The sequence below is a fragment of the Drosophila sechellia genome, chromosome 3L (genome assembly GCF_004382195.2).
Source record: "Drosophila sechellia strain sech25 chromosome 3L, ASM438219v1, whole genome shotgun sequence".
Lineage (NCBI taxonomy): Eukaryota > Metazoa > Arthropoda > Insecta > Diptera > Drosophilidae > Drosophila > Drosophila sechellia.
Genome location: NC_045951.1, coordinates 18,866,269 through 18,891,067, shown reverse-complemented (window position 1 = coordinate 18,891,067; position 24,799 = coordinate 18,866,269). Strand labels below are relative to the sequence as shown.

Genomic DNA, 24,799 nt, shown 5'->3' with positions numbered 1-24,799 from the left:
GTGTTTTTGTGTGTTGTATTTATTCTAGTACTATCCTCAAAGTCGCCTTTTTGATGTCTCTTCTTTGGAGCTTCTTCTATTGTTGCTTGCCAGTCTTTCTTCCGGGCTCTTTTGGCCCGCTTTCTGGCCTTGGTTGGTTGGCCCTGTTTGCAGGCATGTGGCTAAGGAATGGCTTACAAGCCGCTTCCCTGTTTTTTCCTGACCATCCTTTTGGCCCCAGGGACGACTGGGGCTGCATCCGATTATCTTACGACTTTCCTTCGGCTCCTTTCTTATCTCTGATTATTATCCTTCTAGCTCAGAAGCTCAGGAACTGCCTCATTCACGATGTACAGCTGCTTGTAAGTGCATTCTTAAGCTCAATCAAGCCGGATGTTGGGCGAATATGCATTGAATTAAGTGGGCGAATTTCGTATTTTTGTGGCTCCAGGAGCCCGGAAAGCCAGCAGTCTTATAATTAGAATTCCCTGTGACCGGAATCCCTTATGCCCATAGGTGCATTCCTCTGCAGAATTTAAATGTCCCTTCACCCGAGTCCTTGTGTGTGTGCGCTCGACGTTCAAGTGAAACTTTAGACATAAAAGCCAAACCCCTCGGAATCCTTATTTTCTGTGTCCACCCTTTCGGGCCGCATTGTTGTTGCTGGCTAAAGCCGTGCAGACATTTGGACCTAACTACTTGAAGTTTTATGCCCCGTTTCCTTGCTTATTTTTCCCTTTTTTCCTGCCTCATGGGAGGACTTTATGGCGCGTGTGGGTTCCTTTGGGCGCATATTGAAAAGCCAGCATTGTTATGACTTTGAAATAAACTGAGGGCGAAAGCACATTTTCTTCTTAGCCCTCAACCTAATGGCAGGTGCCAGGAAAATAAGAGGCTGGAAAAAGCGAGCGTGAATAAAACTGTTATCGGTCTGCGTGCTCAAAAGCGCACTTGATTGCTCAAATCCTTTGTGTATCCCCCTTTAAGCCTTTTGTTTTCCATTATGCGCCGGAAGTGTTGTAAACACTTCAGCGCAGGACACCAGCCGAAGCCGAAGTAGACCAGGAGCAACTGAAAGGAGGAAGGAAAGTCCAAGTCCAAGACGACGTCTCAAGCGGCACTTCTATCGAAGAAAAAACCAAATTAACTTTCTACTGAGACAAATGTGTTCAAGCCAAGGAAAAGAAACGAAATTTGCATGACAACAAATTTAAAACTGTTTTGACGGACAGAAAATATTTAGAGGGAAACAATTTTGGTATACTGATTTCAGTCAGAAGATGACGACCACATAAAGTTTATATATTATTAATGAGTATTAACAACATCCGATTCCCACTCGCTATACAATAAGCTTTATTATTTTTATTTTAGATGAAATGATTAAGTAAATATGTTATTAACCTGACGGATATTCTTCGTCAATTATTTCTTTTTTGATGCCAACTATGGGGGTGCCATCTATGGTGGTGGCCTTGCGGTGATTGGCCGTAATGGGGTAGAGGATCTTCAGGATATTATCCGCATCACTCGTGGTCATGGCAAACACCTGGATCATTCCCGTCTCATGGACACGGGCTGCCACCCCGGGAATAGTCTTGTCCACGTAGTAGACATACTTCATATTGGGTTCTGAAGAAATAGCGCTTGACGCAGTGAATTCCGGCAAAGAGATGGCCCATGGAAAGTGGGCACAGGAAATGAGACGAAGGTGTAGAAGCTTGTGTGTGGGGTCGGCTTTAAAGTTCGGCTTTCCAGAAATCCTTAAAAATATATCCCTTTGGGTTTCGGCCAGCATCGCTTTGCCTCTTCCATTGATTATCAAGACACTGCCATCGACCCAAATCCAGGCTATTTGTGAGGCCTCATACCGCACTTGGATCACATCTATGTCTCTATTGTAGACGGCGTTGCCTAGGGTATTAGCCGCAATTCCAAGATTCAAGTTTCGGTTCATACTCAGTGTGCAATACGTTTTGCAAAAATTCATCTCGACGCGCAGGCGCAATTGCTCCACATTGCGCCTGTTGGGACGCCTTAGGATTCTGATCCTCTGGAGGCACTTGTCCAGATGAACTGGCAGAGGCGGAAGCAGCACACATCTTCTCAAATTCTCCGCCAACTTTAATCCAAAGCGCTGGTTCCACTTGGATCGGATTCTCTTAGCTTGGGGATCCCTAAACTCTGTCATATTGTGGTCGACGATGTCCTCGAAGTCGTCGAGGCGAACTGTGAAGCTGTTCTGCCATCCAGATTCTGGTGAGAGTTTTTTTTTGCTTTCTCCCATGATTCGGGGTTGCAGTTGCTGCTTGCTAATCTCGGATTCGAAGTCAATGCCCTCGGGCTCTGCAGAAGCTGGTTTGCTGGAACTGTCCTCATTGATGACAAGCTGCAGTTGTTGGGAAATGGTTTCACTGCATTGCTGTAGCCAACCCTGTATATCTGCCTCGTCCTCTGGTTTGGGGACTAATGGTTTAATGTCTTTGACCTCGATGATAACAGGCTTTTCTGGTTTATTCTCAATAAATGGAGTTTCTTTTTCCGGAATATTATCCAAGGAAGGCTCAGGCTCAACAAAATCTGGTTTCTGTGCCAATTGCAACACCTTTGGTGGAAACTTTTTCCAAGCAGCCTTATCCTGGGGGATAAGATCCTTGGGCTTCAGTAAGTCAAACAGAAGATCGCGGTTCTTTTCAGGATCTCTGGCTAGTTTAAATAGCATATCGTACTCATCTATATCACTGTAGTGTTCGCTGAGCCCTTCCTTATTTATCCATTCCTTGATGGCTCGCTCCTCTTCGATTCCAATAGTCAAGTTAGAAAAGGAGACTTCTTCATTGTCTAGAATCCGAGGCTTCTGGGGTGCATTTCCTTTTCTTTCCTTTCCATTTAAATCGGATTTTTCCATATCAGTATGAGGACTATTGAGCACCTCAGATTCTAACCACTGATTCAAGACCCGCAGCTCATTCTCTCCGATCTGCCTTTCCAAACCAGTTTCGAAAATATTCTTATTATGGAGATTTTCGGCGCACCTAACTCTTTTTGTAGGCGGAGTTTTGGATGTCTCCAAATTCGCCATGCAACACAATGGCCATACAGCATCCGAGAGCTGTATAATTCCCATCTTCACGTTCAAGTAACTGCACCATATATCCTCCAACGATGGCGTATCTATATCAATATCATCCACAAAGCTCCTGCGGATAGGTGACACGGGTCGAAAATGGCGATTAAACAACCAATGTGAAGCCATTGGCAGATTAAGTTCTATTCTGACGGGGGATCTTAGAACATCTTGGCGTTCAGTTGGAAATGTTGTTGCCTCGTTGGGCAATCGTCGGGTCTTGACAATCTTCGATGACTTTGGAGGTTTCATTGAACCCTCTTCGTGGACGACGTTCATGGGATCCGCATGTTTCCCGAGGCCGAAGTCCAGAACATCCTTATCACCGCGGAACTTGGTGGGCAGCGGCTTTGGGTCTCGTCCACTTAAATCGGAATTAATGTTAATTAATCGTTTCCATAATTAAATGCATATGGCTTACCGGTACAATGGTTCATTTACTGCTGGAAAAGCGCTGAATACGAAGTTATAATTATGTATATATATTAATTATGACCGTATTTTAAAAATTTCTCACCTGGAGGAGTTATGGTTTTTATTTTTCAGGAGTTCATCCTGCTTGTAGATGGTGTCTTTGCTCTTCCTCTTACGCTTTTTCACCCTGCCATTGCTGACCTTACGAGTATTAAGAAGCGCAAGATCTTCGCGCTCATCTGAATCCGAATCAAATATCGAAGTTCGTGGCATTTTGTGAGAAATGAATTCGAATTTATTTTCAAGTGTCAACTTTCTCCACGTACTCTACAACTCTAAAAGTGTTGCCACCTAAAATTATTAGAATATAACCTATCGAAAATAAATTAATCGCATATTGTCGTAAAATTAAAAATCGTATACTTTTTAAAAACAAAATGGGCACTAGATTGTTCTTTTTTGGTATATAAGCATCGACTTGCCATTCTTCACATTTCATTTCCTTTTCCAAAAACGTTGTCTCTAAACCCTAAAATTTGATTTCTCTTCTTTCTGAAAAATAAAATAAAATGAAAAGGGGGGATAGGAAATAGAGTGAATGTATTTAACAGTAAGAAACGTGTGCTTGCTTTTTATAAAAATAACGCAAGAAGACGGTACACGGAAATAAAGCATAATAATGTGCCACGCCAGTCCAGCGTCTGCGAAAAGAGGGGGGTTTGGGGGAAAAGCGACGCGTGCCAAACGGGAAAACACTCATAACGCTTCGCTCCCCATTTTCCCGGACCTCTTCTTCTACTGAGTCGGACCCTCGTGGCTTTCTCCTGTCAATATGCTTCCCGCTCGACTTGTGCTATAATTGTGTCTTCCCCCTGCGGAACGCCTGCCATCTACACACACCCATACGAGTGTGTGTGAGTGTGCGGGGTTAAGGGGTGGAGATAATGCCAACCAGGACACTTTCAGTTACTTAGCCCAAGAAACTGGGGAGCGTCCGTTGCTCGGGGACCGAAGTACCGAAGGACTGAAGGTCTGAATCTGAGGCAAGCGTTTTCCACCCTGCTTTGTCCTGTTGTTTCAGCAACTTACAAGTGGCCGAAAAAGGATATCCCAGCTGAAGCTAAAATAATTAGCTGGGGGCTAAGCCGGAGTTGCAAAAAATGAGAAGGCCACGAGGGGCAGCTCGAAGAGATAAAAGGGGATGAAAGAGAGACAAAAATGGTAAAACGAACCCAGGTGAGGGAATACCTAAGGTTTCCCTCTCCACTAGGAAAGGAAATGTATTTAAATAAGTTTGCTAACTCATAAGTTAGCTACCAATTGAAAGGGTTTCAAGTTAATAGCAACCGGCACCTACAATAATATTATAGGATTATTATATGGATATTCTGAAAGGCTTTAGAAAGAAATTGTGTCCTATCCAATGATTCCGTATGATGCAACTGACATTTGTACTCCAAACTAGTGAACTTTAAGCTTAAAGGGTAAACACTCGCAACTCCATCGTCATCGTTTGTTTGCTTCCTGATCCGCGTGGCAAGGTGACGGGGTGAACAAACCCCTGTCTGTTCAAATTCGCACCACTCATCTGGGTCAGCTGGCGGTCGTTTCCTCCGACGCACCGCCATCTCATTTTCCGGTTGACAGGAGCCCTTTGATTCCAGCACATCACCTGACAATTTGTTGACTCAACTAATCTCCTTCTCCGTTGCCCCTCCACCCACTCCCGTTTCAGATGCCTAGGATGGGGAGGCGTCACAAACACTGCCATCATCGGTTGTGCGCTTCATCTTCATCTCCGCTGCAGCGGCTGGTGGAGCTGCAGCTCCTTCTGCCGGCGCTCCTGGTCGTCCTGCTGGCCACTACCCTGGGACTCGCCTGCCGCGTCTCCGAGTTCTCCTGCAAAGGCAGCGGGAACAGCGGCACCATCTGCGTGCCCCTGGACAAATACTGCGACGGACGCAGCGATTGCGCCGATGGCAGCGATGAACCCAAACATTGCTCCGGTGAGTAAATGCCGCCAGCTGTCGTCCGCTTCTCCGACGAGAGGAGTGGCCAACAGTACAGTAAGCAATCGAAGGAGTGAACTTATGAAACAATGTTTGCACTAGGATTTTTTAAAGGTAGCTTAACTGGGAGTGCAACGCCATGTTATGAGCACAAAAAATAAAATATTTGTAGAGACAACACTGCGTATGAGTACTGAGTACCATGCCAGTTAACTATCAGTTAACGTATATATAAATATTGCTACACATTCGATTGTTTACTTTGCTTAAACCACTGTACCGCCAATTCACATTCTTCTTTCCGACCCCCTGCAGTCTGCAATCGTACATATTATGGCGATATCGGACGCACCTATGCCATAAAAGTGCCAACGCCACAGTGGAATAAATTGCCCTTCCTCTGTCACTTGACATTCACAGCATCCGGTCATGATCAAGGCGACATTGTGCAGGTGAGTAGGAGGTGGTGGGGAGTTGGACAGTGATGAGAAGGGTCCAGGTACTTGTACCTAAATGGAGTAGATGGGTGCACATACTTACAATCCTATACATTTATTAAATGTAAATATTTTATAGTCAACAACTTTTTGTTTGCTTATTTATTTTCCTTAATTTTAATTTCTGCATTCAAGTTTCATAACAGTATATGTGCATATACAAATCAATCAAAGTGATTGAACTGCATTATTATGATGAATGTAACCTATTAGAAAATGTGAATGGAACAATTTTATTCCAATTATTTTATCATTTAAAGTAAGCTTTAAAATAGTATTGACTTGCAGTAATGCCTTGTAAAGAAAGTCAGTGTTGAGCACCTAAATGCAGAAGGTAATATTGGTACCTTCGCATCACTGGTGCTGTGGAATCAGAGTGGAGTGTTTGTCCAGCTCGTGTTGTAGTCCACTGTCCGTTGTCCGTTGTCCGTTTGTTGGCTTTAGTGCGCCGTAGGCCAAAGATTAGCCGTGCGTCAGCGAAATAAAAGTGCAATGCACACACACACACATGCTCTTGAGGGCAGAAGGAGGAGTGTCCTGGGGGAGGAGTGCACTCTAACGGGAAACAACCCACACACATACACACCGCCAGCAGACAGCGAAACGCACAAATGCACCGCCGTGAAGTATTCCGAGACACACCCCCGCTCTCAACAATGGCAATCCGATTCGCACATATCACGCGAGGGGCTTTATGTGTCCGCCATCCGGACAAGGTATATGGGTTCTGTTTGGCGCGGACACTCGCCACAGTCGGGACTGCAGGGATAAATAAGGTACTTTCTCAGTTTGCAGGGTACATCGAAATTACATAAGTCTAAGCTCTATATATTTACCAAAATGTATGAACAGATTGGGCAAAAAATACATTTCTAATTTTTGTGAAAATATTTAAAAACTGTACCGAAACCGTAGCCAAAAAATTTGAAAGGACTCAATCTGGGTACATACAGTGATATTTGCCGAGCTAGCAGGGTATTCCGAAAACACGTATGTATATTCCATGGTCGCATTCACCGCACTCCGTTCGTGCTTGTTAGGCAGAATGTCTCCATTTCTCGCCTTGGCGGCATATCTCCTGACATTTTTAGCGGCGCTGGCATTTGGTGCGTGCTTAATTAGGACTTCCAACGATTGCAGTTGAATCCCAGCCATGCCGCCTGCTTTTTAAATGAACCGGACCGGATCTTTAAAATGACTTGGGCACAAGCTAGAATGGGGGACCGAAAAGCAGAAGGAGGCAGTCGCCGAAATAAGCAAACAAATCGAGCGGCTCGAGCGACTCGAGCGGCTCGGGAGGAGTGGAAACACCCACGTTGACAATGAAATTAGACACACTTCAAACATTTTTGGCGAGCTGTCAGAGAAACGTCAATTTCAATTTCGAAAATAATTGATTTCCCCAGCAATTTGCGTAAACATCGCAATGAGCAGTTGAGTCCCAGGAAGTGGTAGTCAGCAAATCTGTTCCCCAGCTCCCACGACGCCCCATTTGCTCCTTAAATTTCCCCAATCCGCTTGGGAGTCTCACACATCCCGGTATATGTATATACTACATAAGTATATATGTATATATATGGGTGAATGTGGAATGATGTATGCAAAATGTTCCTTGGTGGGCTTTGCATTATTTCGCGTTGCCGAATTTGTAGAACACTTTTCGATAGAACGTGGATACACCTAAAACAGTTTGCTATCTGACTGCAAGTAAATTCAGCTTGATTGTTAGATGAGTTTATTGTTTGGTTATTTACCCTAATATTAAAATTTTATATTAGTTTATTTTTTATTTTATTTATATACTTTATAAACTAACACCCCCTTTATGGCAGTGTAGCTCAGTGTACATTTTTTGTTCACCTCTTCATCGTGGCATATAAATCATGCGGTTGGCTTTCCGAGGCTTCCCGTTTTTTCCGCTTTCCCTTCGATTTTCATATATATTTTTTTGGTTCTCACCCGGGTGCGTCTGTGTAAGAAATTGCTTGAAATAATAATGTTAGACATCGGCGGGACGAGGATTCGATGGAAGGATGCGATGTTGTCTGTTTGTACATATTGATTGATGATTGTCAGCCGGAGTCCCAGAACTTCGCGGCAGGGAGAAGTTTAAATTGCCTGGGACTCAGCCATGCACCCATGGGCTAATTTTTAATGGAAATGCCTTAACCCAAACGCTGAAATATGTTAGCTGCAATCAAATATAATAATTAAAAATATATAAAAAATATAATTAAAGCTTGTTTTGATCGCCCTTTAATGGACGGGAAAATTTATGGAAGAAAGCAACCAAAGGGAAACTTTAGCTTAGTAGTTTTTTTGTAATAAAAAATATAAGCCTTTATTTAATCTTTTTTTTTTTGCATTGTAAATTGTTTGTATGTGTAAAACGTTTTTCCCAATTGTTTTCAAGGAAATTTAAAAATGTGCGCTTATAATTTTCCCAACAATTTGTTGTATTTTCATGCCCAATTAGTATGACAATTAGAATGAAACTGATATCACTTTGCTCAGTTAAGCAGAGCTGATGGAATTTCGCAAAATATTGGTATTTTCTGGTCGAGCTAATGATGGATTTATTTTGCGATAAATTTAAATGAAGACCTAATTTACTGCTGCAAACAAATCGAAATCAACACCACTGACCACTCTATTTAAAGTGTCTGTTAAGGCAGTCAGTAAGTTTTCCTTAAAGTCCTTAAAGTTTCGCAGCTTGTCACGTCGAAGACCAAAAAAGTTCGAGAGGAAAAAACCATAAAACATGAGAGAACTCCTTAAAAAGCATACACTACACATAAATTATGCTTTCTCATTTGTCCAGGAGAATTTTCGGACGAGAAGTCTACGTTGAAGTCCAGAGCAAACTTACAGATGCAAAAGTTTTTCACAGAATTTCCCTCTGTCGTTCAGTTGCCGCTTCTAATGAAGCCACAAATGCCATGTGCGATGTGGATTTCCCTTCCTCATTTTCATTTTTGCTCGCTGTCACTTTTGCCTTTGTTTAATATTTCAAATTGGAAGTGAAAATCTCTTCATGTGCGTAGGTGTTGGGAAATTCGGCCAAATGAAAAGCAAGTGGCAGGCAACTGAAACCCGAGGCCGAACCCTTTTATTGGAGTTTTCTTTCCAATTTTCGACACACACTCTGGCAGGCATTTATTTGCATATTTTATTAGGAAAACTCATGTGCCGCACGAGTACATATTGCATACGGGATTAGACACTTGACTCTCTGACTCGCACAACTTCCTTACTTTGACCTTGACTTGACTCCCTCTTCCGAGGCAGTGTGAATGCGGTATTATATTTTTTATGGCCAATCAAATATGCAAACAGTGGGCGTTGTGCTGTTCCCTACATTTTTCGCAAATGGAATTTCATTTGCAAAGCTTTAAGCAAATATAAAATATAGTGTTAGTACCCTGAAATGCGTAACAAAACTGTACTCTAAAGATTTAGATTAAAAAGAATTTAATTAATAAAGGATTAACGATAGTAAGTCTTATAATAACGTAGGTGGTATCGAACTTTTTAAATTGTTTTTAATTAACTTTTCTAGTCAGCTATTCATAAACAACTTACTTTAAAATTACTTTCAATAAGTTCTGTTTTAAAGTTATTTATAATTTGCACACTTCTTATAATCGATAATATTTTAATATAATGGTATAGATTCTTCTATTTTACTCAAATTTTCACCAAATTATTACTATTTTAAATTTGACTCCTACAGATCATCTTCGATGGCTTCACGGTGGGAAGGTTCGACGAGGGCATGGTCGACACGGATGTGGATGGTTACGAAACGAACCTCAGTCCCACGGGCGAGTTGCCAGGATGTCCCGAGGGTTTCATGCAGGTGAGTGGGCTGGAATTCCATTTATTAAAATTCATGTTACGTGATAATAAAAATAGTTTGCGGGAAATTGTGTCCGGGAGTTTGCACTCCATTTGCTTGCGTTGCTTGCTTGCCCATAATTTCATGCCCAACTGGGTGGTGGTGGTGGGATGCGATGGGTTGTGGGTGGTGGAGAGTGGGTGGTTGGGTGGCTGGAAAATCCGGGCGAGGACTTTGGCTTCTCATCATTGGTAGCTTTCCTCGATGTCGCCGTCGTTCGATTCAATCAATGTCCGAGTAATTCTGTAATTTTCTGTTTGGTTCTCTGTTGACAAATACCACATTAGCCCGGCAAATTGAATTGAATGCTGCGCCTGTGTACGTCTCTGGCCCGATATCCATGTCTGTGTGTGTCCTGCCGATCCCGGGATTGGGAGCTTGAGTGCTGTAAGTGTTGTTGGGTCACATCCATTTGCCCTTCTCTGGGCCGAAAAGGAAAACTATTTAACATGTACCAGGATCTGTGTGCGTGGTGTATATTTTTATCGCAAATTTTGCGGACACGTTTGGAAACTGGCTGGTGACTAGTGCTGTGCTGTGCTGATGTCCTCGCCCTTGTAATGCTAAAACCAAAATCCTGGCTAAATAAAATGTCCGAAAGAGCTCACTAAATCCCTGTAATTGACTTGTGCAATATGTTTAAATGCCCCTCCGCTTCGCAAATGTATCCGCTTGTGTCTCAGTTTTTGTTTCACTTTGCGTTTCTGCATCGGTATCTTTATCTGGGTTTCGGGTTGACTGGCCCTGCTTAAATCGCTTTTGATAAAGCCCAGACGGACTGCTCGCTTTGCTGCCATTCCCGCCCAGAACCCTTGAGCTGTTTTAATTTGGGGATTAAATTAAATATTCGCACAGAAGTGCTGAAAGGCGAATGCCAAACGAATGTGTAAGTTCGCATAATCCTCTGCCTTAAGATGATTTTGGGATATGAAGTGGATGGTTGGTTGATCTAAAATAATTAAAACACCTGCAAATTTTTTCTTACATATCATTTTAAATGTGATTGATAAAAAATAAAAGTTAATATCGCCTGCAGGAAAATATATGCTGATGCATGCAAAGAGCAAAAAGAGTTGAAGCAGCGCTAGTTATAATACAAGTATATATAATAAAAAGTACCTTAGTACTATATAAAATCCTGACAAAAAAGCGATATAACATGGTCTTACTCCCTCCTTCTTAGGAAGAGATACCTAGTAAACCTTCCATACCTTTAGAGATTACCTCACATGTTTAGTCCATTTTCCCACTCCCTTCCACAGTTCCTTCCTATTTACTGGGACTATAGGTTTTCATTGGTTGCATTTCCCATCGCTCGGTATAAAGAGCCATTCCGCCCACTGTCCGACTGTTGGAAAACCATAAACCTCTATTAGTTTAGCTACGTAGGCCCTCCGAAGCCCGGACTTTTCCCGCCGGCCTTCTGTGTCTGCCGGTCGCTTTGTGCAACAATAAATTTAAACAAGCGTGGGGCGTGCGCTGACATTTTGCGGTGCTCGTCCCCAAAAACTGAAAAACGAAGCTGGACTAAGGATATGGAATAGCCATCCAGTGCAGCCATCGCAGGCACTCCTGGGCTGTCCTGTTGAGGTTTCATTTGGCGCTTGACATGTGTACGGAGTTGAGGGATTTCCGCAAGGACGACGGCACGCGGGAGGGGGTTGGCTAACAGGCATGCATCTAGTTTTTCCTGCCGCTGCATTTTCCGGCAGCAGCGGCTTTCATACGCTCACAGAGGGTAAGCTCTACAAAATAAATAGGAGGATCTTTTTTTGAAATGCCAAAGAAATAAAAAACTGAATGTAGCATTTCAAAATAAGAAAAAAGTTTAGTATAGTTAAAAAAAATCAGTTAATTAACTAATTAAACGCAGTGTCAAGGTAAATTAAACGAAAAATTTAATGATTTAGCCTGAAAATTAGTACTTATAATGTGTATACTTTTATAATCGTAACACAGTAACTATTATATGTGAAATACCTTAGAGGGTATTCCAAAATTCGTTACATACGTGAGCCATTTATGTACTCGATATTTTTTTTTCTATATTTGGCATTGCTCTCCGGTTTAAAAATGCAGTTAAATATTTTCAGTTTTTTGCCGCTGCTCGTGCATTGTTTATTGTTGTAGTTGCAGTTCTATATAGACTCGTAACTAACCGCAGGTTTGTGTTGTGTTTCCCCCTTCAAAACCTCCATTTCCATCGGAGCTGCTTGTTTTTTTTTTACCCCAGTAAAGGCAATTTTAACTGCTGACGCGGTTTTGTAAGCCCCAGGCCCTCCGATCTGTATAAATAATGCGTGTCATGGCCTGGCCACATAAATTCTTGACCGAAACGGAAAATTTATATCCGCTGCCTTTCCCACATATACGGTTATATATGATTTACCCAGGTTCAGGCGCAGCACCCCGTGTCGAGTCTGAAGTTTCGGTTTAATCATTTATTTAATTTAGTTGGACATTCTGTCTCATGCATTTTGTAGCAGGCCAAAAGCGGAGCGAAACTGGGCTGTCCTTATCTTGACCTTTTCGGAATTATTTTTAATAATTCAGCAAACAATCTCTCGCAGTTCTTAAGTAGCGACAAAGTTTAAACTCCTTTAAGTCAATTTGCATAGGTCCACATTCTTGCAACTATGTTTTCAGATACACATGTATCTATATTTTGATTATTCTGGCTGTTTTAGCCAGAAACGAAATTCGCCTTACTTGTGAGGCCAGTTTTACGCGGTATCTCTGGTTCTAACCGGCTGAAACTCCCACTGGACCTTTTGTATAATATTGCTAATCATAAATAATAAAGTTTATGCATAAACGTATTGACCTAAATCAACAGAGACAACAAAGTCAGGCGGTCGGCGGAGGAGGAAGCTGTTATCCTTGTGTGTCCTTGCGAGAGCAGCTTGGCCAAATGACTCAATATTTGACAATCATAACATCCCGACCCTCTGTTTTCCCCCACCCCAGCCAAGGACAACAACTGGAGGAGTGAAGGCAGCTTGGTCCTGTCTCAGCTTGTCCATAGTTTTTATTGGTTAGTCCAGTGTATGTATACTATATAACAACTCTGCCATGGCTGTGCGCTAAGAACATAACTCTTGGTTTTGCTGAGCTTAGAATATATAATTTTTGTAATTTATTGGCCTATCTTCCAGCATTTGTGTTGCAAATGAAATGCCTTCACGGTTAAGTTACTTACTTGTAATATGCCAAACGCTTTAAATTACTATAAATCAAACAGAACGCGGCGACAGTCGGCCAGTGCTAGCATTATGCGCTTAAATTGTTTCACAATTATGTGAAAAAACAGTGTGCAATAAAAGGCGTGGCATCTGGGGGAGGAAAAGGATGCGGAGCGAAACTGACAAGCGGCAGCTTTTGTTTATTGTTGGCAGATTATGAAGCGAGAAGGATTCTGCGGATGCCAGTACATCAACAATGCTGATAAAACTTTTATCGCACTCACTGTATTGCATATGTGTGTGTGCGTATGGGCGCAGACCCAGAGTACGGAACAATATATTACGGATATCTGCGGGGGTTACAGAATGCAACCGAAACTCCCATTAATAGCTAGAAAGTTCTTAATGGATGAGGATGAAGTGATGCTGAATTTATCAAGCGCCTTCAACTGAATTAAAGAAATTACTTTTAACATCACAATAGGCTTCTTTTGTTTTGAACCAGATTTCTGAATGTACTATTAAACTTAAAATTTGTATATCAACTCGTGCCCATTGAACGCTAACCAGTTTAGTAGGCCAACATTTCGACTGGCATATGAGCAAATGTTTGGCCAAAATGTCAGGCAATTATTAGCACTGACCTAATAAAAAAAAGCCTATAAAATTAAACCCATAGGCCATAGCCAAAAAAGTCTCCTGCTACAATACTAATTCAATCAATTTAAAACCAACAGAAAATGTGGCAGAAATAGCAAGAGCAGATAGGCCAGCTATGCAAAGGAGGGCAAAAAAAAGGAGAATCGGGCTTAAAAGAACACACACACACACACAAGGACCAAGGTCCAATAATTCGTTATGAAGTCGATGCTAATAACGCTCCAGTGCACACAATGGACATGATGACGATGATGAAGAGGAACGACCAGTGGGTTAAGATGGAGGGAAAGCCAAAGAGGGGAAAAAGACAGAACACTCAGAGAAATCAGAGTTAACTTGAATAAAAATATATTTATATTTCAGAAATAAGCCTTGTAAAACTTGTGCCTATTTCACGCAAAAGTATATGAAACAAGAATGAAAAATAGCCACTAGAGGTTTTTGTTTTTATACCCTTGCAGTGATTAGGTCTTAAAAATATAGTTTGTCTACAGAATAAAAATATTTAATACCAAAAAACACTGGAACTATGATTTTGTATTCTGACAATAAATTGATAAGTTCCGAATATTAATTTTAGATATAACATGTTCCCGACTTCTATATTACCTGCAACAGAAAGTTCTTTAGAACAAGATTTATTTATTTAAAAAATATTTAACAATTTAACAAATATTTTTTTATTAAATTATCTTATATCTCATAGCTATCTCACTATGTCTATTGCTTAAATACTTTTATCTCCATTTAGATATTTTTTGTGAGTGTGCGAATTAGTGTCCTGTGAGCAGGATTCGTCCAGAGTTTGCAATGAATTTACACAAAATCGAAATCAGAAAATTACCATTATGCCGGGCAGTCAAGCCTGCCTGTGGCCCGTCCTGCCAGGATCATTTGCCCCATTCCATGCCCACTCCAACCAGAATCCAGCCAAACCAAATCCACTATTCATCCTGGCGATGAGATAGAGTAGGATGGCCGACGGACTGGCCATTGCCATTCAATATGACAGCAGCAATGGGCCGACAAGACTCCAGTGCAACTGCAACTCTAACCAGTTACAAATATTGGCCAGACCTCGATTGGCGACTTTGCAATTACAGCAAAAATTGTTGTTTGAGTTTGAGGCAGCCGCAGGACATGGCCGGGGCAGCCAGGGTCTGCCAGGGGACGGGCTCGTTGGCCGTCGGTTCAGTTCAAATAACCCATTAACTAAAAACTTAATCAATTGGAACCTCAGTGTAAATGAGCTGCCGTTGCCATTGCCGTCGCCATTTCCCGATCCCCACATTTATCGACTGGTGGCCACTGACCCAGGCCGCAGGCAGCAGAAAAGAATTGAGAACCGGAACCGGCAGTGTCCTCATCGTCCTGGTATTAGCAATATTAATGCTGTCTATGCGAGCAGGCTCAATAGATGTCAGTTGTCCTGGGGCGAAAAGCTTTTTGTGATTGTGCGCATATAGCGGGTATTCAGGAGCTCAGGAATTCTGTATGAGTTTCGAATTATTTAACTTAAAAAGAGTTCACATTCATATAACATAAATTATTATAAATTACATTAAAATATTAAAATATACAATTTTTAAAAGTATGTTTATAAATATTCAGAAAAAGAAATTATAACTTTTTATCATACTAGCTAATGAATATGTTAGCTTATAGGGTTAAAATGTATTTAGATAGCCCAATATCTTTCAAAGCTATTGAGTGCTAAATGCTTTCTAAACCAATTTAAGTTAAAATAAAAACCTTTATATGTTTTTAAATATAAATATTTTGAACATTTGCTTAAACTGTGATACAATATTGAGGATTTTTCAGTATTAAGGGCAGAGTACTTCAACGCCCATTATTCTTGCCGCCCATTTAAAGTTCGCACTCTTTTTTCGGCTCCGTTAATATTTTAACCAGCATTCGGTTGGCAGGCTTTAGGGGTCCCTTTTTTGGTCGCAAAGTAAATACATTTATGGGACAGCATTTGCAGTTGTCGCTTTCACGGATGCAGTGTTGGTTCAGCTGCTGGTCGCACACCTTCGCCGGTTGCCAACGGTTTTCCGCATGCATAAAATACCTGCTCGAAAGTGGGGTACACTGCGCTTTGGTACCGCTGCCAAGTGGCATGTTGCGCTGGAAAGCGGAGGAAACTGGAGGGGTTGGAAAAACGGGGGAAAACAATCGAATATTAAGCGGAGAGGTGGCAGGGAAAACAAAAAATTACACTGCCCAACACAACACGCACTCATAATCCATTAGCCCACGCCAGCTGGCCCACTGCAACGTGCGTATATTAATTTTCCATGCGTTTTTCGCCAACCCAGTGCCAATAAAATCAATATGGGCTCTCGAACTCTATAACTTAACCCAATTTTTTAATGCGACGGTGTGTGTGTGTGTGTGCGACATACATACGTAGGTGCTTTATGGGCTTTAAATGTTGCATCGTGGCATTTTGCCGAGCTGGGCGAAATTGCTTTTAGCCGCTCTGTTTGGCTGTCTGTGGGCGTGTCACCAGCGAAACAAACTTGATTTTTAATTAATTAAATTTTTATTTATTTACTTGGCAGCTCAGCGAATTGGGACGCCCATTCACCGGCGGCTCCTGGTGCGGCAAGGCCACCGGACCGCAATTGTACTTTAGCGAAACATCCACGGTGACAGCCTCGGTGAAGGTGAGTGCAAGTGCAAGTGAGAGGGAGCACGGGGGAAAGAGATGGGGCGCCTGGAACTGGAGCTTTGGGAGCCTCGACTTACCTGTGTGTGCTCAAATTACATACCCTGCCAGGACTTTAGGTCATTAAGTTTGGCGCATCTGTTTGGATTTGATTTAAACAAATTTTATTCATGTAAAATATATAAATTATATATAAATTTATAATTTATTATTTATTTGTTTGGTTCATTGTATTTGATTGTACATGCAACATCTGCGAGTTGAGCGAGTTTCACCATTGTCGACGATGCTTTATATGTCCATCTGCATAATGGGAGGATCTGCAGCCTGCAGAGAATGAAATTTTCAGCTTATCCCAAAGTTTACATGTCCAGCCTTTCATTTTAAGTTGAAGAACTTTTCCGCGCACACCACACGTCGTATGCGTAATATTTTCTTAAGGCTGTCAGCCGACGAAACAGTTCCACTGCCACTTTTTGATTAATTTTTAAATAAACGCGCTGCCATAAAAACGGGCAAATGGACAAGGCATCGAAAAGGACACGTCCATGGGAGGATCTCGGCCGGAAATATGGTTTCAGTTACTGCCGTCGAGTTGCCGAGCATAAATTATGAAAATTAATAAAAGTTCACTCGCCATGTGAGAGGAAACTCCTTCGGACACTTCTTGTCTGCAAAAGTGTTGACGAGCAGTTGACATGGCAATGGAGGAAAATCAAAGGAGAAATCGCAGATGGCATAATTGAAGAGAAATTGCGTGTCGAGATGGAAATTTGCACTCGTTAAGCATACAATTGTATTGTTTTCTATCGAGAGGCAGGTCTTCTTTTCTGCAACTTAAGTAATGGGAGAGCCATGTAAATGTCAATCGGAAGCCGTTTTTAAAAGACCTACCTCAGCTTACATGTATTTTGTTCCTTTCTTTAACTTATATTTTAATCAGTACTATAAAGGAATTGCTTATGTGTATGTTTAAGTTTAGTTAGATACAGTTCCTGTTGTTTCACATCCCAGGAAACTAGCTTGAGTCACGATTCCGGTGAAACATTTTCACATAGATTGCTCTTTTTGGCGTTTTAACATTTCAAATTGCATTCTACGACCGCTTTCCATTTTCTTGCAGGTATTTCATCCGCCACGCAATATCCGAGACGAGAAGCCCTTTGAGTTCAGCATAAGATATAAATTTATAAGCCAGTCGGATGCAGTTGTGAGGTAAGTTGCAGCACCGAATTGCACTGGCAAACTGACAAATATCTGTGCAGTTGGAAAAGTATTCAATTGATATTGGTTCGGTGCATTTCCCTCTTCCGACTTCACCACTCTTCTCGACCCAACGAGGGTAATGTCATCAGTTGCCTCAGCTTTTCCCGCTCGAGTTTTCATCTTTCCATAGATGTTTCTATTCCTGGCACTGGCTCTGGATTTGGCTCGATTCAAAGGCTCTTGCTTAGAACTTAAATCTTTCTGCCCGAAAGAACAATGCCACTTGGTTGCCCTGGGGATGGCTTTTCCGGAAATTCCGAATCGAAGGAGGTTGCCTGCATAAAACATGAGCCGTGTTCTGTCTAGTTTCTCAATACAGGTTTATCCTCACCTCATGTATTTGCTCTGCAATCCATTTGTGCCTGCTGCCTAGGCATGTGTCAAATTTGTCTCCGTATCGCTTTTCCTCCCACCACCACCCACTTCCTCATCCGAGTGCCGCGCTTTTTGTTTGCAGGAGGAAAATTAGAGCGAGAGGAAAATAGAAATTGAAATGTATTTTTACACCTGAATAAGTTGCACAGAATTTACAAGTCATTGCTACACCGCGAAAACGGTTATAGTCAGTATAACTGACTTTAAATAGAACTTAAGAATCTGCAATAATGTATCTTAAACTTCTTGAATCCATTTAAAGTGACTATTTCTCAATTGAGAGTTACACTTACAAAGCAAAGTTTCGAAACATATTTCGCTTCTTGTTTAAAAGGTAAATCGGAATATTTTTGAAGTGAAAAGCCCGTTCGTTGTCCGTGAATCGTGTGCACACCATTAGCAAACTAAACAATGATCAGACCACAGGTATGACCGTCTATACATGTATATGTAGAGTGGTGGGCGTGTGCGTCCCGTAGCACATTTTATGCAAATTGCTGGTCTTTGTGTTGTTGGTGGTGCTGGTCCTGCCTTAAATACCATTCAAAATGTAGTCGCACGGACCGAAAACGAAAAGGACGCAGAACCTAAACTCGCACAACACTTAGTGAACTGAGAACTGAACCTTTTGGCCTCCATTCCAGATACGGCCTGCCCGATAAGCCGCTCGAACTGGGACGTGTGACACCCGGCACCTATTGTACCAGGCAATTCGACGAGTGCTATCGGAACAAGTGTCGCCTGCAAAGTCCGAATTATCCTGGCATGTATCCGAGGAACGTTACCTGCTACTGGACGATCCGGCAGAAGGAAGTCCCGACCAGCAAGCACGCCATGATTGCCGTTAGCCAGGAAAATCAGCACAAGGCCCTGGTAAAACGGTAAGTTGGAGCTGGGAATTGTGGGCGGGGATGGGGGATTGTGCCGAAGAATCTCGAATGAATACCTGCATTGGAGAGCATTAAATAAGCATTACCATTCTGTCCGACGAATTCGAGTCCGGTCCCGAATTGAATGGGATATGTGCATATACATATCCCGGCCAGACAAAGTGCATCTGCATCTGCACTGCATTTGTATGACAAATTTCAATTTGGCAAATAGCTAGGCGAAGTACCAGTTTGCAGTTTGTTAACTGACGGCACAAATGAAACTGTTTCGTGTCCGAGAATGTTAAGCATTCGTCGCCCAAAAAGTTTTGTATATTCCAATTAAATGCTGCAAACTGGCAGCCGATGCAATTTGTATGCAAAACCGTATTAGAGGACAGTATGTGAAGTTTGTAATTGGATTGATTGGATTAGGTAAATGTATTTATGATATTAGCTCACATTTATTTTCAACTTTCGAAGAGAACATCTGGGTTTTCTGCTCAGGTGTAAAATCAGTGCTTTTATATGCACCAACGAAAATAGTCATTGCAGGACTCCTAACTTTTTTATAAATTTACAAAGTTTGATTCTAAAAAGTTTGTCATTGAAACAATAAGGAATAGAGAAAACAACACAGCTATTGGAAACAAACGTATATACTATAAAATTGATAGAAAAATATTTATTTCTATGTAACCATTGTTTGACGACACTTTTCCACATACTTGTAAATATTATTTGTATTACTTTAGCTTTTACTATTATTTTGACCCCAGCTGTAACAAATTTTCTAGCCTGGCTTTGGCAAATGAAAATGTTTTCATTGCATTTCGATTTGATTGCTTTTCTCCGTTTTTCAATTGTACATATTGTTCGTGCTCTTTGGCTAACCTCTCCAATATGATTCCCATTTTTTCCGCCCACACTCACAGCTCAATAGCCAGCTTTAATAAAACATCCCGGTCCATTCGAGCCTGGTCGGACTGTACAGGTGAACGGGACCATTTGATTTTCTACGACGGCAGCTCCACCAACGATCCTGTTTTGGCCAAATACTGCGGAGGAGATTGGTTGCCACGCGTCGTTTCACGGTAAGTCAAACTATGAAATTGCGCAAGAATTTCTCACATTTTATAGGCTATCATATCCTTCACATATATTATCTTAATCAAAGAGTGAGAGGGGTGAGAAAGAGAGAAAGGCAGGACCAAAAGAAACAGAAATAGGACATTTATTTAACGCCACTTCTCCCTGTTATGAAAAAGTTAAATAACTTTTAAACACAGCAAAACTCATAATACATTTACAAGAAAGGATAGACAGGCATTTTTAATGAGCGTGTGTGTGTGTGTGCCACTATGCTATGATGTAAGTATCGTTCACAGTGATGCCTCACAGTGCTATCTAAACTATAAGGATGTGTGAAATGTGATACATTCTTATAACACATAATTCCAATGAATATAAATAAAAACTTAGATAATCAAAGAGTTGTCTTAATTCATGTGAACAAAATAAAAGGGATTTTCTAAGCTCTGATATGTATCCCTGGCCAAGAGTAATTTACGGATCACTGTAAGACGGGGATCCCCTTTTCCGCATCACTGATGTGCATGTGTGCGTGTGTGTGCATGGGCTGGGAACCGCAGCCTAGTGCACTGCACTGCAGTTTGGCTTGGGGCGCATGTGTTCCTATTCAGTTACACATAGATACAAAGCCGCTCACACAGATACAAAACGGGCGAGCGTGTGTGTGCCTTGCAATTGTGCGCAATGCTTAAGCAAAACCGGAAATTGGGTTGCTCGGCAGACAGTAACCGAAGGACAGACGCCGAGATCGACCGACAGACAGACAGACACACTCGGAGCGAAAAGTGAAAAAGAGATGCGAAATTCGAGATACAGATACACTCGCAAAGTGCAAAACAGCCCAGCGCACACATAGAAATAAATAGATTTATGCTGCCGGTTGAAACTTTGCTAGTGCCATCTATTGAAAACATTTTGATGCATGTGATTTATGCAATGGCAAAATTTTGCTCATTAGTTTCCCAGTTGCCAGCATTTAGATCGTCAACCATAAATTCTTAAAGGCTCACCAGCCTTTCAAAAGCAGTTTTAAGTTTCCAAACTTCAACGCACACTTACACACCTGCGGCGTTGTCCTGGAGTTTGGCTTATTAAAATGCAGCTACTAATCGGCGTAATTTCGGATTAGTTAGTGGAACTAGTTCGCTCATTAGTAAAAAGCTTTACGGTCCGTATTTTGATTTCCTTCATATAAAAATACTAACTTAAATAAAACATTTTTAGCTTAGGCACTTAAAGTAACCAAGTAATCGCTTAAAAATATATCCTAGCAGTTCCGAAAATAAGAAATAGAGAAACAATGCTAACAAAAGGACTCATATATATGTTTAAATAGTTTACAAATAAATGATTTAAGCTCAAAATTGTTAGCTCACCGGGACACCAAAATAATTTAATCCCCATAAAACAAGTTACACATTTATCTCCCAAATACTAAACTACCAACTCATTGGGTTTAGATTGTCATAAATTCTTGGAAGTCTGCTCTCGATGTGCTTAAGAACACTTTCGGGACATCCCCAAAACGCTGGAATGCAGCTCTCAGCCACGCCCACGCATTTCCATGGCTTCAAGTGGCCTAGTTGCCCCAAACCCCACACCACAACCACCTTAAACCCCCTCCGACGGCGCCTCTGGCCATTTATCTTGCACTTGAGCATTTGTTTTTGTTGTCTTTCGGTCTTTGGTCAGGGCCAAAAGTTTGCTCTTTTCCAGGGTCTGGGTCTCCTCTGCCCACTTGGTGACCTCTTGAGACATGCACATAAACTCGGATTTTTTCTAACTGGACTGTGCTTTGCTTTCTTCTGGCTCTTGCAGCTGGAAAAACATATCATGGAAGATCTCAAGCAATCAATTTTCAAATTAATGTATTCATGTTGGACTGCAAAAGTGGAAAAACATTTAAGGGTTGCACTCCGTTATATATATTCTTCATAACTTCGAAAATAACAAAATACCTAAACATGTTTCTATATCAACTGTTCTAATTTAAAGCACCTTGAGTATGTCAATGCTTATAAATGATAATGTTTTAAAAACTTGCTTAAAATGTGTCGCTTCATAAAATCGGCCCAACGATGATGAGATCTTCGTCTTGCCCCTTAATCTCTTAATGAGTTGCACTCTCACATTTATTGACATCCTTTCCGAATCCTTGGGAAAATCGCATAAGCGCGCACAGGTGCCAAAAAGAGGGCGACGGGATCGGGGAATGCGCATCAAATATGCATAGAGCGTAATATGCACATGAAGGAGAAAACGAACGAAGCAAAAGACGCTCACAGAACTTGATGGAAAAGTGGGTGCCCAAGAAAAACGGCATTAAGAAGCCAGGGCCGTAGCTCATGCCGCGCTTTTCCTTCCACCGGCACACCGCACTCATTTTTCACATCCTTCGTCTGGCAGGACACCGAGAACAATTTCCTCAGTGGGCTAGAGTGTTGATGAAAATGTTTTAAAACAGTGTTATTTCCCAATTGTTGATCACATCAGAACTTTAATACTACATGAACTGCAGTGCAGATTGATCTGAACGAAATCAAAAAGATAGATACATAGGCCATAAGGAAAAGACCAGGTAACAAGAAATTACCAAACAAATTTAAGCATTACATATATAATAAATTATTTGAATGATTGTTTCCTAATTCTGTGTTTAGTTGTATTTTTATTATACAGTTTTCCGAATTTTCCCGTGCACTGCGTCAGCTTCATACGCGACATGAGCACACGAATTACTGATGCACACACACACAGACGCAGGGAAAAGTCCTTCTTCTACGCCTGCAAACATCGCTCGCTTTGCTTCTCACCTCAGACATGGTTCTCTGACTTGATGCGAAAATCGCATATGCACACAAGGACAAGGGAAATGGGAAATGAGTGAGTTGGGTTGGGGGTATCTTGGGGCGGAGGAAGCTACATGAAAATGATTAATTTCCCAGCGCAACTTAAAATTGCAACAAGCTAAAGGTGCCGTGAGACGTTGGTATTTTATTGGTCTCTTTTTCTTTTTCTCGCATTTCCCTTTTTTGGGGGGGTGGGGAGTGGGTTGGAAAAGCTGGAAAAGTTGTATTTCCATCTCAGCTGCAGCAGCAGCACCAGCTGTTGATTTTCCTCTAAGTAAATGTTAATTTTTGTTAGCCAAGAAAAGAAAAACTCAAAGCGATAACTTTTTAAATTGCATATTAATTTTTTATGACGCAAATTTTCCACCCCTCCCCATGCGCTCCACACCACTAAACCTGCTTTTTGTGGTTGCACTTTGCGGATTAGACTTGATGAAAATCGGTGAAAGAAAACGGGATGTTTGCTTTCGGTTAATTCTATTTTTTGGATGGGGATTTCGTGTGGAAAGGTTTAACTTTAAGTGCTTTATGCCTTGGAGGTGCATTACGGAATCGCTTAAATAACTTTAAAATATCAGTGTATCACTAAAGAAATTATTTTAAAGTATCGGATTTTGAAATCTGGTTAATTTTCGTACCTCAAAATCGTTTTAGAACTGTAGGAAAACTAGTGCTGCAAATCAATTTAACAGTTTGATTTTCGATTGAAACACGCAATGCTGGGTATCAAAAAGAGCTTTTAATGCTCGGCTCATTTAATAACTTGAAATCCACGCCTGCTACTGAGCTCTCCTGCAAACACGAGGCTTTCAAAAACCCCCGGAGCACCCATGGTGACCGCAATTCCATAGAATTTCGAGGGGCGTTTTCGGGGAGGACATAGCTGCCATTTGCGGTCAGGACACTCTGACGCTTCGGAGAACTCAACGTGTATTGATAACCGACAAAGGGACAGCGATTTGGAGCAGAGGTCGCACGGGAGTGGCGAGTTCAAGGAGGCAACTTGGCTATGGATTCGTGTTGATTTTACGACACCCACAAGTGTGCCGCAGGCCATACAGTAACCAAATGTCACGGAAGTACGCGTACTGAAATTTACACTTGCAGAAATTAGAAACAACTTAAAAATTTGACTTTAGCCTGAGCACCAAACTTCTAGAGAAAATACAGATATATATTAAGATATAAAGATAAAGAACAAAGATAGACGTATTTACGACAAGATGTTTCCATTGTTAGATTCATAAAAAGAATTCAAATTATAAATATTAAATATTAAGCTATACTTGTATTTCTAATAATAAGCTAAGTTTGGCCAAATATAAAAGGCGTTACCAGACCCTTTCCTCTTAAGTGGGGGTTGTAAATTTGGAAAACATCCAGACATTTCCCCGAGTACACCAACACACACAAGCGCTGGCGAAAAGGACATTCCCAAGCAACCAGGACATGCCCCAGCTGAATTCCAGCGGCCTGAGTGGGGACCAAACATTTGTGTCGCTTTATTAAAAATTAATATACTTTTCATTTGCAGTTTATTGCACTTGGCACTGACAGAAAGCATTGCAGCTGCTCCGCATCCAGACCCCAAGCCCCCCTCTAATCCGAGCACCTCCTTCTGAGGACACGTTTCGCTTAAATAATAAGGAGCTTTGCCGCCCACACTTACACGTATTAAAAAGTCATTTTGTTGGCCATGTTTGATGGCTTTTGACATCGTCTGCGTGAGCGTTTCTTTTTAAGTGTTCAAAGTCTTGGCTCGGATGGGTGCAAGTGTGTGAGTTAGTGGCTGTGTGTGTGTGTGTGTGCGGGAGCTCTGTTCCCGTTTTATTTTATGTCATGCCATATTACGCATACGCCGTGTGTGCACACCTCTTGCCCGGGCAATAAAAATTCAATTTGATGTTT

At 41.5% G+C, this 24,799-nt stretch overlaps 2 protein-coding genes across 2 annotated transcripts in view; one reads left to right on the top strand and one right to left on the bottom strand.

Moving 5' to 3' along the window:
* The window catches only part of LOC6619346, a 67,113-nt gene that overhangs the window by 15,988 nt on the left and 26,326 nt on the right, over positions 1-24,799 (top strand). Inside the window, exons 2-8 of the mRNA XM_032718650.1 lie at positions 5,256-5,526; positions 5,845-5,981; positions 9,760-9,885; positions 16,334-16,438; positions 17,564-17,655; positions 18,726-18,962; positions 19,886-20,044. Coding sequence (XP_032574541.1) covers positions 5,256-5,526; positions 5,845-5,981; positions 9,760-9,885; positions 16,334-16,438; positions 17,564-17,655; positions 18,726-18,962; positions 19,886-20,044 — 1,127 coding nt within the window. The remainder of the gene's footprint in view (positions 1-5,255; positions 5,527-5,844; positions 5,982-9,759; positions 9,886-16,333; positions 16,439-17,563; positions 17,656-18,725; positions 18,963-19,885; positions 20,045-24,799) is intronic.
* LOC6619347 lies at positions 1,320-3,833 on the bottom strand. The gene is made up of 3 exons (XM_032718651.1): positions 3,624-3,833; positions 3,528-3,560; positions 1,320-3,470 (listed from the first exon to the last, which is right to left on the bottom strand). The coding sequence occupies exons 1-3, from the start codon at positions 3,791-3,793 to the stop codon at positions 1,379-1,381; spliced, it is 2,295 nt and encodes a 764-aa protein (XP_032574542.1). The 5' UTR covers positions 3,794-3,833; the 3' UTR covers positions 1,320-1,378.